We start from the raw sequence: 18,254 nt of genomic DNA on the forward strand, positions 1-18,254 counted from the left end.
ATACAAAACCACACTAGCTTTTTTTTCTAAATTATTCTCCCCAGTTTCTTCTAACTTCCTCCAATGCTTCCTACAATTATTCCTACCCTAAGGTGAACCTTTTTTCATAATTCTGAATAAATGTTACCCAGTTTTTGTTTGGAAGATGCTTTGTGTGAAAACTATTTCTGCACTCACCTGCAAATAAGGCAGGCACCTTATTCAATTACAATGACAGGGACACAATTCCAGTGACAAAGAAATCTGGAAGAGAGTTTGACTGAGCAACCTTTCAGACTCAGAAACTCAAACCATTTTTGCCTCCTAAAGAACTTTATAATGCATCATAAAGCTCATAAAAATTTATTGTGGTTAAACATCCAGTAATAAACTCTTCCTAAAGCAATTACTCTTCCTGCTATTCAAGAAGTGATTTATGAGAATCAAACTGAAGAAAATAAGTCATCCAATGATGCAACAGCATTTTTTTTTTATTGAAAAAATTCCATTCCTTCACGCCATTATAAAAAAAAAGAAAGAAAAGCCCTAAACCCAGCAGTTATGAACAAAGCCCAAAACACAAAACAACAGAATGGTGCGTTTGATGTTTTTACTGAGGAAATGTGACTTCAGTGGGGTGTGGAAACCTCTAAATTACAACTGGAAACACTCAAACACATCCCTGATTTTATTCCTATTTGTAATCAAATTAGAAGTGCTGAACCAAAGGACTGAGATTTGGTATTGATGTGCATAAAATACCAAGTATTGCGCAGAATTTCTCTATTTAGCTTATTACTTCAACCACTTCAAATCATATCACACCTACAGGTGTTTTTTCACAGTTGCAGGAGGTATTATATCTTACAATCCATGTACGTTATTGTAACTTTTATCTTCCATAAAAAGACCTCCAATGAAAATGGACATAGGACACAGCAGAGCACATGCTGGATGCTGTAATAAACACAAATGAGCAAAGAAAACTCTGCTAAGAGCCATTCTCCACACAGGTTTTGAGTTGGAGCTCAGATCAGCCAGAATTAGCAGTGGTAGTGTAATGACATATCTTCAGAATTTATTGAATAAACCTTTCTTTCTGCTTTTGAGAAACCAATTTCTTAATCATACATTCAAGATACTTGCTATGACTCAAATTCAGAAAAGCACATGCACATAAAAAGAGTTCAGAAACATACCAAAAACTCAGTCAACCTGTTGCGATGTATTAGGAATTAATAAAGATAGTTAAAATAAATTAATTAAGATATTTAATATTTATTCTGGGTATACAGTATGTATATAGTATATATATATAGTATATATATATATATATATATAAGAAAATAATCTCAGAGAAGTTGTGGATACCCCATTCCTGGATGGATGGGGCTTTGAGCAACCTGCTCTAGTGAGAGGTATCCCTGTCTGTGGCAGGGGGGCTGGAACGAGATGGTCTTTAAGCCCTTCCAACCCAAACCACCATATGGTTCTATGACCTTCTTTGAGGTCACCCTAACCACCAGTAAATTTGGAGAGTTATCTGGCCCTGTCCGCAGTGCCAGCAGAAAAAACAGACAACTGGCTAATGGCTCCTCACTGCAAAGAAGTGGAATCCAAAGGGGGAAAAATATTCTTCCACTGCTTCTGTCAGAGCTCCTTTGAGACATTTACAAGCACAAAGCATTTCAAGTATTTAAAGTTTGAAGGGAAGTCAATCAACTCAGGTGGTATGACACTACTGAATGTTATGTAAAAGGCATGATGATGTCAATGAGCTAATGTGCATTTAAATGTGAAGCACTTAAAAGAGAATGCAAATTACAGTTAAAGCACATATGTATTAATGAGAAGTTGTTCAATGGTAAGGAAAAATAGCACTGAGGGGAAATTTTGGCAATAAGCAGCTCATCACATCGCTATCAGATTTGAAAGCTCCATTACAGAACAGGAATTGTAAAAACATTCTCACATCATGTCAGCTAACAGTTGTTACTGATCAACTACAGGAACAGTCATAGAAATGCACTTTAAGAATTCTGGATCTTTAAAAATACAAATACACAAAAATAAATTTTTGCACTCATGTTTAAATAAAAAGTCGCAGAGCAGACAGGAAATTAGAGGATCTAACTGCCACTTCAGCAATATCTTCCTCATTTGATTATTGTAGTCAATAATAATTTTTACCAAAATACTACAGAGAATGGGTCCAAGAGTGAAATATGTTTCAAATGCACAACTTCCTTCTCTAAAGAGGGAACAGCCTTATAAAAATTTCTTTTTAAAATTTACTTTTTGTCAGGTCAAGTCTTTATTCAGCTTTATTATCAGTTAAATTTCTTCCTCCCCTAATTCCATTTAAGGATATATAAAACAAAACAAAATGATACTGAATCAATAAGTGAAAAGGATGCATACTTCTGAATATCCACCTTCCTCCCTATCCTCAGGTTCCTTTAATATTTTAAAAAGTTATTTTTGAAAGTAATATGCATTAAAAGTATCTGAAGATACTCAAATACATTTTTGCTGCTCCATATATAAAAACAGGTCAACTGTTGAGGGATTGGGATCTTTTGGAGTCTTACCAACTCCCAAAACAGGCATAGCAGGTGGTACCACCTGTGCCAACCCAATGCCAGCCAACACAAATTTCTGCATTAATTCTCTGAAAAAAAATGCACTGATCACATTAATAATGGAGGATGGTTTATACCACCGGAGATAAACAGCTCTTCCTGGGCGTAGCAACTGTGACCAATCTCTCATTACCCCCAGCCCTTAAAATAAACGACTGGAGGAGTGCACCCAGTGCCCAGCAGCGACATTCCAGAGCTGTGCAGCTGCACGGGAACCACGGCCTCCTGCCACAGCAGCACATTCCAGGTGCTTTATTTAGGGGGGAGTCACAAGTGGGCTTAGCCGTGAAGTGCATCACATAGTTAAACAAGTTCCTTGCTTTGCTGGTCCATTTTTTTCCCACACATTTTATGTTACTCATTCACTACAGCTAATCTGAAAGACCAGAGAACTTTAACCCCACCACCGCCCTGTCCTAAATTGAGAAAATCTGTTTTCTGGCTTGTCACATTTTCAATAGAAGAATGAGTAACAGGCTCATTTCTCACTTCCTAAGCATATGCTTTTCCTGACTACAGACTTTTACCCCCTCTTTGCCAGAGTTTGTCGATCGAACTTTTTCTGCACTTACTTTAATACAGTATGAGATGCAATTATCTCCATAGTGTTTACAGCATCTATGCCTTGGGCCATGTTTGCACCTGCAGAAAGCATAATGAAACACGTATTAACTCGTAGCTGTTTTCAGCAACAGGAAACTTCATAAATTTTTCTTGGCTAAAAATACATAAAGTGTTATTTGCCCAGCACTCATTCTCCCCATTACCCACTGAAGGGCGCTGTGAACTTTTATGATACCATAAAAGGACAATAAAAAGTAACAATACTTTAGTTGTACACCAAGAAAAAAGTGTCTGCACACATATCTGGATCCAACCTCTTGCCACGCTACACATAAAATGCTAAATTAAAGAACAAATTTTCTGCTGTGGTCAACAAGAGGTGATGTGACCTTCCCTGATTTGTCTCTGCTCCATGGTTCTGGAAGGATATTTGAGCAAGCATCTGTTACCTGTGTCCTTTCATCTTTCACACCACTGTAAGGGTCACTGAAGGGCAATGCAGAAACACCCTGTGAGAGTTCTCTCAATTACAAACCTCTCACTTCTGGGCTATTTCTCCTGTAGTGTAGATTTTTATGTAGCTCTTCATTAGGACTGAGAACTTGACCTTGAACATTTAAAACAGACTGACTTGAGCTGGTGGGATGTGTGGATTGCACAGTTTCTAGCCCTGAATTATGCAGAACTAAAATAAGTAATGTCATAATGGGTCTGAACATTCAATTTTGCTATATCCAAGTATTTAAGATTTAATGTAAAATAAATTACACAATTTATATACTATGTCAAATATCTTGGAAGTTTTGAATCATGTACTATAAAGTCTAATGGCCATAAATCATCTGTGAGGTCAGTTTATGTAGCAAAAATTGTAATGAGAATGTGCTCAGGTTACAGGCATTTAGACTCAATTATACTGAAAAGAACCATATGGAAGAGAACCAGTGAGAGCATAAAAACTCCATATTGAAAGTTTGCTGAATGACTGAGTTGGGAGCTTCAAAACCTTAAATAAAAAATGTTATTCTCCATCTTCAATCTTTGTATTTAACCAACAACAGCAGATACATGAACTTTAGAAAACTGAGTAACAGGTATTTAAGACAAAACAAGCATAAGAAATTCAGGTAAAATAATTTGATTATGGCTGGAGGTATCTTTTTCATGCCTGAAAAACCACTGATGACTTCCCTCATATTTTTCTACTAGAACTCACAGCAAATCATAGAAGTTACCATATGATGGGAATCACTTCATGTTTGTTCATCATCTGAGCAAGTAAAATAAACCTCTACTTTGAGTACACAATGCACTTGGAAGACTCTCTCTCCAGCAGGTAGAGATTTGGTCATAAAACTGCTCTTGAAGAGGTCAGTGGAAGTGAAGATTCATAAGGTGCCATGTTAACATACCCCTAACCTATTTTTTACTTCATCTTCCCTGTAAATGAATGACTCCTCATGGTATCCAACCTGCCTCAAGCAGAAGAATCAGTCATAGCTGAAGTAAATCATCTGAACATATCAGACTGAAAAGCTCACTGCTCTCACCTCTTTAAGCTCATGCTAAAAGACAGTGAATTGTATTCTGTAGACGGGGAGGCACCTACCTTGTCTTCAGCTTCAGATGTCTAGATCTGACCTTGTGCAAAACAGAGCTCTTCAGACTCACTTGTTTTCTTTGCAATTTTCTAGCTCCCAACAGCAGAGGCAGCCCACATGCTCTAAATCCTGGTAGTTCTCCCTTTATGCAATACAGGGATGTAGGTCCCCAAAAGACTATGTTATGGTCACTTATAGTGACATAAGTAAGGTCTGCTGCTGTGCAATTTTTCCCCTTAATAGTACAACTAATTCCAGCCATGCCATGAGATGGTTTTGCTGAAAAGTGTGGAGAAAGCAACCACCATCCTGCAATCCTCATGGACTGAATTTGCTCTCTCTTGTTAGACAACTACATGTTGCAAGTCACAGCTATGACACACAGGTCTTCAGGTTTTGCTTTCACTAGAGTTCATCATTTGCCACTATTAACTACCTAGTGAAAATAAAATAGAAAAACACTGAAATGCAAAGCAGAAGTATTATAAAACATTGTCAAATACAACATAACAGACATTAAAACACTCTATATAACAACAAATTGTTTTGTTTTTCTTTTGGGTTTTTCTACTCACACTTTGTCCATGAGCTTTTTTGTTAGTGCCAGTATGTTCATTGGCTGTGATACTTTTTCACTCTGCTTGATTTTTCTATCTGTTTTTGAAAATGCTGCTTCAGGTGAAAAAGAATGGGTGGGGATTTCTTCTTTCCCTACAATGAATCTGAAAGAAAAAAATCAGAACAAAGCAATTACATGAATAACTCAAAGAAATACATGAAGTCCTGCATAATCCTTTAAATCTTAGACTAGATTGAATTTACTCCAAGGTCTGTAAAAAATCATCCTATACAGCTGCCAAACCTCGTACTTTTTCAGAGAAGATCACTCTGCTGACATATATTTAAAGATATATTTCAGCTAGAGGATACAACTGATGCTGGGAATTTTTTTTTACTAAAAACAAAAACAATGATAGGGAAGTCCACCTCTCAGACAAAGGAAGAACACAAGTAATAATATAAAAAGGCACTTGAAATATTTCAATTATCTCCAGCAAAATGGGGTTATATAAAGGTTGATAATTACAATATTTTTATAAATCTATTTTGCAGAGTCTTCAAAATGTTTTTGCTCCCACCGATAGCATCAAAGCAATTGTTTTGCTTGGCTACATCTTCAGCCTTCTTTCTTCACCCAGAATTTGACATGGTCAACATATTGGTTCATCTTAGGTGTAGAATTACTGTGTATTAAGGGCAAGGGAGGACACAATGGCAAGATGTTTCCTAACACCATGCACTATAATCCAAGTTACACTGTACCTTGGCAGTCCTTCTGAGGGTAATGAAGATATAAAAACTTTGTCATTCTGTAATTCAGCAAATAAGCTCCAGGTAAAAACACAGCAGCCATTTGCTTCCAGGAAAACATGGGTAATGATGAATCCCAGTTTTAGAAAGACAGAAGACTAATACTCCTTCAAAAGCATGCAATTGTATGTCTAAGTTTCCTTTAATAATGGTCCCAAATATGAAGGGTCCCTTGCCAGCACAGAAGAGGAAACTTCTTCACTACTGCAAGAGGGGAGGTTTAGATTGGATATTAGAAAAATTTCTTCACTGAAACAACTGTCAAGCATTGGAACTTGGCTGTCCAGGAAGTGGTGGAGTCACCATCCCTGGAAGAATTTAAAAGACAAGTAGATGTGGCACCTGGGGACCAGTGGCAGTGTTGGGTTAAAGATTGGACTGGATCATCTTAGAATCCAAACCAAGTGATTCTATGATTATGCCTTCTTCAAAATATGTTGTATATCCAAAAGTTGTAAAAATTTTAGAGCAGCATGATTTTTCTTAGGAATACTCTCTTTTCTTACAATGCAGATGCCACTGTGCATGATTCCACAAAATCTTGTCCTACATATCAGAGAAACTTTACTCACTTTAGAGCAGAGTATGTAAATCCTTTCAAGCCATCTTTGCACCTGAAAGACAAAAACAACAGATTTCTCTGTAATGGGCTGCTGGCAATATAAAGTGTTACAGATTAAATATGCCATAGAAGGGCTGTGGAAGAACACTGCAGGAGAGCTTTTCATGAACAAAAACCAGCACATTTGCAACAATTCTGCAGCTATCCTTGATTCCCAGTTGTCACCACAGCCTTGGGACATCTCTGAAACAAAGGATACTGCATCAAATGCCAGTGCTTCTCTATTTTATCCAAACCAAGAGTGGAGAAATTTTTGAAGGATGGTAAAAGAACCACTAGGGCAATAATGCAAGATGACAAAGAACTGTTGCTCTATGGAAAAGTAGTCATGATGAGTTTAAGAAAACAGAAGTTTTACTGCAAGGAGAGAAAGAAGGGTTGGATCTCAATGAAACACTCACCCTTCTTGTGAAAAGCTGCAGGGAATAGTTTCTTTGCCTTTGAGATAAATTTTTGTACTTTGCAAAGTGCTGATCTCTGCAGCTTCTTACATTAAGAAGACCCTTAATCAGACAGTCCCAGTTTCTTAATTATTAGTTTGTGGTTGCTCTGATTCTGAGCTTGATAATACATATATACATATATCTGTTCTTACCAACTACAGGATTCCTTGTGTGAAAAATGTCCACAGCAAGGAGCCCATATTTGGCTATGAAAGATGTAGGTTATTGACTTTTTTCTGTTCAGGATACAATGAAAGGAGCTAAAGCTTGCAGCTGCTGCTGATTCCGCCTAAAAAACAATGTTGGTAGCATAGGAGAGAGGAGATACTTGTTTTTTCTCCCCTTTTCTTTTTATGGTATTGTGTATACATGGGTGGAATACATGATGCTAAAAATGCATTCCTGACACAATACACCAAGCACAAACTAGTAACTTATCAACACCACTTCCTTCAAGAGCACACCTCCTCTAAGGGAAGACAGGGCAGCAGTCACAAAAGCTTTGTAAACAGAAGCAGATGATGACAACCCTTCTACCTGCAGAGACCACATTATCCCTGGAAGTGCTGTGCCCACACCCTTCAAGAGCAGGTGACACCATCTCCCAGAAGGCTCCATGCGTGGTCAACGTGTACTACCAACGGCTGGATACACGCAAACAGCAGAAAAAGGATACCAAGATCAAAGATGTTCACAAATGCAGAAAGTCTTGCTTTGCCCTGGCAGAGCTGGTAAGACATCACAGCACTAAACACTCCTGGGAAATTTTTCCCAAGGTTACGACCTTCAACACATATGTTTCCAAGGACTTGGTTTTGTCAGCATGTGCACACTTACAGCACCAAAAAATTTATTGCAAAGAGTTTGTCTTTTAAAATGACTACAGTTAAAATATTGGTCACATATTTATGATCTATAGGGGTTCAAGGTAAATACATATAAATAAAACTGCACACTGTATCTTTAATTAACAGAGAGCTTTTAAACCAAAGATACGTAGCAATTTTATTTATTATTCTTTACCCATTCATACAATTCAGAAGCTGAAACACTATCACAGCACTTCTACAGAATGATGGACTCAAAGATGAGTTGAAAACAAAATGATGGACTGAAACAACTCTAATCAGCTTAGCCCAGAGATCATAGTGATTCATTGGCAGAAGTCCAGAGTCCACATGCAGAGGTTTAACATATACCCCACTTCATCCACAGAACCACAGTCCAGCTTCATAAGTTTGATTTCAAACCTACAGCTGACTGTAGGCTAAATGCCCTTTGAGTGAAGGGTGTCCAACACATTACGCCTGAAAGCTGCCAGCTCATGAATAGAGTCTTAGTTTCTACTTTTCTAGTAAATTAAAACCATATACAAACTGCAATGCAAACATGCATGTAAGTGTTTCTAGAATAATATCAGAACAGAAAAGTAATTACAGTATGACCAGAATTGTTTTCTCCTTAATCATTCCAATGCAACTGCACTTCCAGTTGCAAGTGTTCAATAATTCCTTTACTGCACCAGCAGATGTCCCTGCCCAGCTGTGCTCAAAGCATTCTGATGGATGCTATCCTACAGTTCATTTTCTTTAAACTGACCTCAAAGAAAATGCCAAATCCTTTCTTCATTAACACTGAAAATCAGAAGACATCTGAATCACCCAAAGACAAAACAGTACCCCAACCCCATACTTTTCTTCACCAAGAAAAATATTTCTAATGCCTATTCTAATTACACAAAAAAGTCAATTCTATGCAGAAAGTGTTTAGTGTATTGGAATTTTATTAGCTATGCTTACTTTTTTTATTTTTTAAGTGTTCTGTGCATTTGGATCTACAGCTATGAATCTCCATGAAAAATGCATAAAAGTTAAATATGTAGTTCAGTAAGGAAGTGATGCTAAAGACACAATTAGAATGTTCCCCCCCCTTAACTTCCTATTCAATTTTTTAAAAGTAAGAAGTGCAATTAAGCTCTTAAATAAAATTTAATTAATGCTGCTTGTTGTCTAAACTGTCTTCTCTAAAGCCATCCTGCAAAACTAGTAGGTGTGCAGAAATATTGTTGTTTAAGGGTTTTATAAACAGGAGTCCTAGAGAAACAATATTTGCAGTCAAGAGTAATTTGTACTGTAACTCCCCTTCTCTGGCATGCCCATTTTTCTCTTACATGAATGAAGAGGCAACCAACAACAAAACCAGAATTCAAATTTTTTGCTTTACATCATGGATCGTGAATTCACTATATTTAAGGTTTCATAATGCTGGTCTAGAGATTGAAATTACCTTTGTTATTCACTCACTAGGTACACAACACTGACAGAACCAAAAAATGCCCTACACACTGACACAATGACTTCAAATACACCTTTTTTAAATTTTTTTTTCCTTTTTTTAATTTTGGAGGTGGGTAGTGTGTTGGTGTGACACCCCCCTTGCAGAGAGACATCAGTGACTGGGCTCAACAGTGACTGCTGAGGTACAACACTGGCTGCACATGGCACATTTCATGAACACCTGGCTGCTAATAACTGAACTAAGAGTAATGATTTGCTTCATACAGCCACTAATTGGTAATAATAATGCCACCACTAATTGGTTATAATAACTTTCACTTAATGCTTCATTGCTCAAGGGGTGAAAAAGCCTGCACTCTGGTGCTGACCCCCATGAGCCATTCAAGCTTCAAATGAGCCTAGTACAATTCATTACGTGCACTCAGCACTGCAGACACCCCCGAGGGGAAAAACCTAAAAAGTGAATATTAAGGGAGTTTTTTAGGGTACTATTCAACTTGCAAAGCCTGGGATAACAGAGTTGTATAGTATCACAGACACTTGGTGTAGCTCACCTACCTTTCTGTGAGGCCATGTAGTGACAGGACAAGAGGGAAAGGCTTTAAACTGAGAGGGCAGGTTTAGATTAAGTATTAGGGAGAAACACTCTGATGGTGATTAGGCACAGGTTGCCCAGAGAAGCTGTGGATGCCCCATCCCTGGCAGTGTTCAGGACCAGGATGGACAGGTCTTTGAACTTCATTTAGTGGACGGTGTCCTGACCCATGGTGATTGTTAATCTTCCAAACCAAACCACTTTACTACTTCATGTTTTCCACCACCCTGAATATCCCAGGGACCAAATCCCATGCTGCAGGAGGGCAACATTGCTTTTTGCCCAGCAAGCAGTAATTTAAACAGGGCATAATTTGGCTACATTTTCCCATCAGATGGGGATTGTCCCTGGTACAAAGCCAAGAGCACCAGTGACTTTGCCAGCTGTCCCTGCTGGCACCATGTACCTGATCACACAGCAGAAATGCTCTACTCTGTTCCAGTTTCTGCCTGGCCAGAGCCCTGGTTAGAGCTGAAGGAGCAGAAGAATCAAGGAGCCAAAGCAATAAATTTGGGTTCTCAAAATTCCCCTGATGGGACTATTCTGGCACATGAGCAAATAGGGTTGATTTTAATCGTGCATATTTATAAGATAAATTTAACTTACGGCCACACACATTTATTTTTTCATAAAGAAAACAGCAGAAGTGGAATAGAGCCAAGGCTTGATACAAACTATACTTCCAACAAGATACGAACTAACTGTAATTATGTTGGTGTATGCAAAGAGGTGCTGTGTATGAGTTAACTGTACTGTCCCTCCATTCTGCTGGAAGAATTTCCCACACTGAACTGTAAGGCTGGATGCCAGCAATTATGTTTTGGGGTTTTTTATTAGTATGCCTTGTCATAGCTCTTCTCAAGATTTTTCTGTGACCAACTGATATACACTGAACATGAAAGCTCCTGGGGGAACGTCACTTTTCACCCATGGAACTGGTAAGCAGAAAGCAGCTCACATGCCATATTAAAAAATATCCCCGCAGTGCTTATGTTATCCTTCAGGGTAAGAGTAAATTAGAAACTCCTATATGCAGAGCTCTCATTATGGCCACGTGGGAAGGAAGCACTTCAAGCACAGGACATGTGTTAGCATTTTACTGCAGCACCTCTGACTGGGAAGACTGGTCAGGGGAGCACGTTTCCGAGTTAAGGTGTCCTCTTTATGGAGGAGGATCGCAGTGATGAAATGTGACCATGTCTAAACATGACAGCTACACCTCTTGCTATTAAATCCCTTGCTCTTAGGAATTTAAAGCTATCTATGTTATTTTGTGACCAATGCTGATCTCTAGAGGATAATCTGTTTTCTGATTTAAGTTGCTTCAAGAGGTTACTGTATCTCCCTCCTTCTGTTTTTCAGCTGGACTTCATGATCTTAAATGATTCATTCCTCATCCTCTCCCCAGTGTTAAATGTCAACAGCAACAGGTGCCATTTTTCTGAGATGTCTTCTGCATCCATTTCTCTTCTTTTTCCATCTTCTCTTTTGTCCTTTCTTCCTACAAGTTAAGCTGCTCTTTCACATTCACCCCCAACTGTCCTTTAAATGTTATTCTCAAAAGCTCATTTCTTTTTCTTAAAAAATAACTGCACAGAGGAAATCTATAGGTAAATTTAAGGGGAAAAAAAAATATTCATACCCAGATTCTTCTCTGAATTTCCTTTTAAGATTAAACATATATTTTCTTTCTATCTTTACACAAAGGACTTACCTATTCAAGTCAGAACTATGAAAAAATTATAAGGTGCAATTACAAGCAAAAAATCTAATCTTGTACCCCATGGATAACATGTAGCTTTTGGAAAACACGTCAGAAATCACATTAAAAATACCTGAAATTAGAGGAGTTGTAGTTTATAAAAACTATACTTTAAACTTTAGAATGTGAAAATGTAGCCAGGATCAAAATTCAGTCAAAAGGCTCATAACTTGTGTTTCCAAATCAGATAGTTAACTTTTGCATGTTTAACTAAAATATTAAAGAATGTATCCATGGCTTTTCTTTTAGTTTTGCCTGAAGTATAAAATGATCTTTTCAAAAGGCCATGGTTTTGCAAACTTCACATGCAGTGAATATAAAACCATATTTTGTAAAGAAATAAATGAACAAAGAAAGAGTAAGTAGGGACAACATTCAAGGAGAAGGACGAGAGTAGCACCATGTAAGATGTACATTATTTTTTTCTTGACCCAAGTTGAATGCATCATTACAACGCTTGGAAAGAAAAGCTGCATGGAAATAACAAACCATGTAGTCAACAGTGACCTATGGTCCCATTAAGCTCTCATGTAAATCCAGGGAATTACATTTTAGAACAAAAATTTTACAATTCTGTGAAGAATGTGACACTGCAATTGAAAAGAAAGCTGTTTATATTGAAGTTAAATTACAATACTGGATTCAGAGTTGTAAACCAAAACTGCTATCAATCAACACTTCACATCTGATTGCTAATCAAGTTTTCTGTGTTACTGTCAAATTGAAATCAGATTTCTACTGATGTTAATTATCCTACTACTTACTCTCATTTCTTCAGAACTTAGCACTTTCTAAAATGTGCAAGTAACTGCAATTTAAGTAAGTGGAATTTCTCTTAAAAGGTCTTGAAAACAACCAAAATTTTTTTTTTCTTTTAGCTGGATGCAGATGTTTCATTTCATTTTTTACCAACAATGCTGTGCTGTGGACTCAGAAGCAACAACTGAATCGTTCAGATGGACACATTCCCACCTCAAAACCCTTCATCAAAGCCCCTGCCTCACACAGCTAATAGAAGAAGCCAACATAGAACTAAAGAACAGTATGGTGGGAAGGGATCTTTAAAAATCCTCTAGTCCAACACCCCTGCCAAGGGCAGGGATACTCTCCACTGGAACAGGCTGCTCAGAGCCCCATCCAGCCTGGGTTTGAATGTTTTCAGTGATGAGATATCTAGCACCTCTCTGGGACACCTCTGCCAGTGTCTCACCACCCCTATAATAAAACATTTCTTTCTCATACCCAGTCTTAATCTACCCTTTTAGTTTAAGACCATTAACCCTTACCCTGTCACTACAGGTTCTATTAAAAAGTCTGTCCCCACCTTTCTTATAAATCCCCTTTAGGTACTGGAAGGTGCTCTAAGGTCTCCCAGGAGCCCTCTCTTCTCCAGGCTGAACAGCCCCAACTCAGCTTGTCACAGGAAAGGTGTTCCAGCCCTCTGTTCATCTTTGTGGCCTCCTCTGAACCAGCTCCAACAAGTCTGTGTCTCTCCTGTGCTGAGGACCTCAGAGCTGAAAACAGTTCTCCAAGCAATTAAGAAAGCTGACTAAATAATGAAGGATTTATCTGCTTAGTTCAAATAATTTGTTGAATTTTGCAGTGCTGTAGTTTTTCCACTATCCAATTTTGACCTTTTTCTTACAAGTGTTTTAACAAAATACAGCAGCCTTCTGTTAAAGCAAAACCCAAACATTCTCTCCAAATCAGGCACAGAACAAAAATAGGAAATGGAAAAAAAACCCTGGAGACACGAAGATGGGAAGTCAAATTGTCTCTAGAGGCATGAGGACACAGAGAAATGTACCTCGACACGTGTACAAATCCACGTCCACCTCTGGAGCCAGGGCTGCACTGATGCCGTCTCATTGTTGTCAGAACAATGAGTCAGTCACTAAAGGGACATGCTGTTACAAGATTAAAAAACAAATAATCTTACAACCACAACGGGTTTTGCTCATTATTAAATAATGGTGGCACCTGCAGTGATTCTATCTTAGAAGGGGGCCTGTGCTAAGTTTATCTACTGCCAAATGGTCCTCTGCCTTTTTCTACTGGCTCTCTGCAATTGGAAAAAAAAAAAAAATAGAGAAAAAAAAGTAAGAGGCTAAATTTGTTGGAACTGTTTTCTCTAAAAATACTTAATGCTATTTTCAGATGATTCAAAATTTCAGTGAGCTAAACCTCTCTCAATGAACGATTAATTCAACCATTCAAGAGAAATAGATACATCATCTGATTTTCCCAAATGATCTGGTAAGTGGATTTGAGGGAAAGGTTTGGCTGTTTGCTTTGTTTCAATTAGGGAAAAATATGATTAAAAGGAGAAAATCCATTTATATTTTTATATTTATAAAGAGAATCTATGACATTTAATAAAATACATGATCAGAATAAATTTAAAATGAAATGAAAAGCTATAAAAATATTTTAAAGAAATTAGCAATCATTCTGAATGTGCTCAGGCCATTGCTGAGCTAGGATAGAGAGTGAAGATCAGAAAGTTATTTTTAGTACTTTGACTTGAATTGAGATCTTGACTGTATTGTTTAGAAATACTCTTAATTCCATATAATGAAGAATGTTCCCAGAATCATCAAGACTGTTACAAGTATTTAGCCATAAGTATTAGGACAACATAAGATGGTTGTCACACACAAACAAAATGACCATGTCTCAAAGTTTGTTGAAATACAATTTCTATTTCTTTGTGATGATGACTGCCACTTGCAGGTTTACCTGCTGACCTAGAGTTCACACCAGCATGTCCACGATGAATGTTGTGGTGTTTGCCTCTGAAGCTTCTAAGTACCATAGCAAGTCTTGAAATGACATTAAAATGTAAAATCTGTTCTGGAAGAACCACAGAGTGAGTGAAGTGTTTGTGCACAGCCTCAAGAATACACTATTTTGAAAACCAAATTTCAGTGCAACCACAGAAATTCACTCCTGAGTTACTCCCTTGATGGCTTATACTTTAGCAAGAGACCACATTTTACTCTAGCACAACAGTTTTATTTTAAATTACTACAGTGCTGGATCATATTTTTAGTGCTGCACATCCAGGTGCAGTATTTGGAATAGAAAATTGCATCACCAAAAAAAACCCCAAGAAACCCAAAAAGACCAACTTAAGAGACTGGTCATGAGACCTGGAGTGACCTGACACAAAGCCCAAGCCTACCGGTCAGAGGGAGGATGTGTCACTTCTGTGATGGACAATTCTTGTCCTTTCCTCTTCTAACAGACATTTAAATGTGGCTTCTGAATATCTGTAATGCTTCAAATTTCATTCTTTAAAGAAATAATTTTTAAGAAAAAATTAACTCCATACCAAGAATGTGTGTATATGTGTATATATATATAATATACCATTTCCTCAAAAATATGAAGAAAAAAAAAATTATGTTACACTGAATCATTGCTGCAGTTAACTAATTTAAGCAAGAATGTGGTATTTATGAAAATAATCTTCCAAAAATTATTGCTGGGAAGTCACATGCTGTTGGTATTCTTTAGGAGATCAGTAAAACCCCCCACAATTATTTCACTTTGTCAATATACCACATCTGCTTTTGTCAGCTACAAAGTATGCAATCTGAATTTTCCTGGCACTCCTAGAGAAGGCCAGGTACAGACTGATTGTGAGCCACCAAAGTGACCTCAATAGTGAGAAAGCTACATAACTGTGGAATGTTTAGTTATTTTTAGAAAAGACAGTGCTAAACACTGACTATGGTACTGTCTGGGAAGGGAGGAATTAGACAAAACTGCAATTCAGCTGGCTTCCTAAGGAGGAAGGTTGTACATAAACAGACCCTGCAAGTGCCTGGAAGACAGTCATGAGGACAAGACTAACAATGAACACATGCTTATCAAAAACAAATCCTCGTAACACTGTGTCTCATTTTGTGACTAGGAATGCAAAGTGATGTATGTCATATGCTATTGACTTAATTCAGGCTTTGGACCTACAGCATGTGACATTTTCTTATAAAATCAACCACAGAACCATCATCTAACAGAAGATACCTACAATGAATACAAAACTGGTTAGACAAGAGTAGTGAGAGAGCAGTTGTCAATGGCTTCCTGAAAAACTGGAAGGATGTACTAAGTGGTACTCCACAAGGACCAATTCTGGATGGCTGCTACTCAGTAATTTCAGTAGTGAGAGTGGTGACAGAGAAAAAGGTATGTGCCTATTACATCTGCAGATAATACTGAGCAGAAAAGGGCTATAAGGGCTGCTAAAACAGGCTGAGAGAGTTGGGGTTGTCCAGCCTGGAGGAGACTTTGGGAAGACCTTATATCTAAAGGGGTTATATCTAAATTTGGGGAGACCTTCTAATACCTAAACTGGTTACAAGAGAACCAGAGTGGGATTTTTAGAAAGACATTTAGTCTTAGGACAAGACATAGTAAATTTAAACTGAGAGCAGGTTTAGATTAAATATTAGGGAAAAAAAAATTTCCTGGGAGTGTGGTGAGACACTGTTACAGGTTGCCCAGAGAAGCTGTGGATGCCTCATCCCTGAAAATGTTCAAGGTCAGGTTGGATGGAGCTCTGAGAAACCTGGTTTAGTGGAAAGTGTCCCTGCCCATGCCAGGGAAGAAGGAACTAGATGTTCTTTAAGGCTCTTTTCAACCCAAAACATTCTGTGATTCTATGATTTTATGCAGTGGAAGAGACTGTCTCAAAAAAAAATAAACAGGATGCTACTCATCAACTACATGTGCATTACATGTTATGTAGAAACAATCAACTACACAAATACAGGATAATAAATGTGAAGCATTAAAAAGTAAAAGTTGATTTGAGATGCAAAAGAAAGGCTACAACTTGCAAAACACTGAATTGTTTTGCTCTATTGTATTTATCAAGCTTTATCAGCTGAAATAAATTGTCTTGTGCATCACAAAGGGGAATAGAGGGTGACAAGGGGGAGAAAAACATAGCAGTATGTGATAAGTCTTTGCTATTAAAGTTTTCTACAAACAAAAGCATACAATCTGTTTCGCTCATGTTTGTGGATGAGATAAGAAGGAAAATAGACCAAAATTGTATCAAGATATATTCAATTAGACTCTGCAAAACTCTTATCCAAAAAAATGGCTAAGAATAGATTGCTTAAGGATGTCACGGACTCTCCAATAAGGAAGACTTTAAAGAAAAATAAAATATATTTAACATGAATGGGAAGACAATAAGACAATCTCATGACTTCAAGTCTTTTTATTCCACATTAAAAGACTGAAAAATAGAGCTAATACTTAACATAAATGTTCTCACATATCCAAAATTTAAACTGTGTAACCTTATTAAGGGGGGAACAGAAAGTGAAGATTCTCTAAAGCTGTTCTGAGGGTTTCTTTGTCCTTGATAACAAAGTATCACTGCATTGAATGAAAGACCAGAAGGGATCAGCCCATCCTCAACCCTTGGTTCCTTCAACTGGAAAAACCCTCAAAAAATAGTAAACAAGAGCAAGTAAATCAGATTTTAACTTTGAAATCACCTGTTTCATACTGGGATTTTCATTCACTTCTAATGTTCAAGTCACAAATGAAACCATTTGTCCTCCTAGAATAAAATTAATCTTGCCCTCATTTTACATTTAGCTAGCAAGCTCGATGCACTTCGTTGTTGTATAAAATATAAAGATATATAAAAATGGTTTTGCAAACAAACCTTCATGTGTCTGCAATCCCAGCAGGCCTGGGAAAGGAAGGTGTTACATTGTGTTTGTTATCCAAAAGCAAAGGTCAGTTTTGGAGCTTAAGTTCATGAAGAAAACGTAAAGGTGTCAGTTATCAGCCCAAAGAAGAGCCAGGTAAATACACCTGCATGCACAAAATCCACAACTGGAGAAGCGACACAACTGGCTTGGCTGTGGAACACAACTGTGAGACAGCTGCAGGAGGGCCAAAAAGCACATCTGCCACTACTTCTGTGTTTGATACAAATGTGCAGCCAACTGGAATTAACTGTTCTACTGGCCTCAGCCAAGCACTTTTTTCAAAGTCAGTATTTTTCAAGAAACAATGCCAAGTGTGACTGGTAGACTGAGGACTCAATATGAAACTGTGAGCTGTGACTGTACCTATCCAGTTAAGCTGGCCATCCTCCTCTCCTTTTCCTCTGAGTCTTCTTGTACAGTGTGCTTCAGGAGAGATCTTACGTCTCTCTCTTGCTTCTGAGATACGTTCCCTTTATAAGGCTCCAGTAAGAATAAACAGGCAGGGATTGCCCATGACATGTGTCCTTAATTCCAGCACCAAACTAAAGATGGCAAAAGAAGGAAAGAATGCAAAGGAAATTTTTGGCCCACTTGACCTACTAATAATACAGACTTTTAACAGGAAAGAAAATCAGCA

The 18,254-nt window shown here is 37.7% G+C and overlaps 1 protein-coding gene across 1 annotated transcript in view; it reads right to left on the reverse strand.

Moving 5' to 3' along the window:
- TMEM135 (transmembrane protein 135) overlaps window positions 1–18,254 on the reverse strand; it is a 157,830-nt gene that overhangs the window by 11,438 nt on the left and 128,138 nt on the right. Inside the window, exons 7-9 of the mRNA XM_015641214.3 lie at window positions 6,730–6,771; window positions 5,362–5,508; window positions 3,194–3,263 (exon numbers count right to left, since the gene is read on the reverse strand). Coding sequence (XP_015496700.1) covers window positions 3,194–3,263; window positions 5,362–5,508; window positions 6,730–6,771 — 259 coding nt within the window. The remainder of the gene's footprint in view (window positions 1–3,193; window positions 3,264–5,361; window positions 5,509–6,729; window positions 6,772–18,254) is intronic.

The sequence above is a fragment of the Parus major genome, chromosome 1 (assembly GCF_001522545.3).
Source record: "Parus major isolate Abel chromosome 1, Parus_major1.1, whole genome shotgun sequence".
Lineage (NCBI taxonomy): Eukaryota > Metazoa > Chordata > Aves > Passeriformes > Paridae > Parus > Parus major.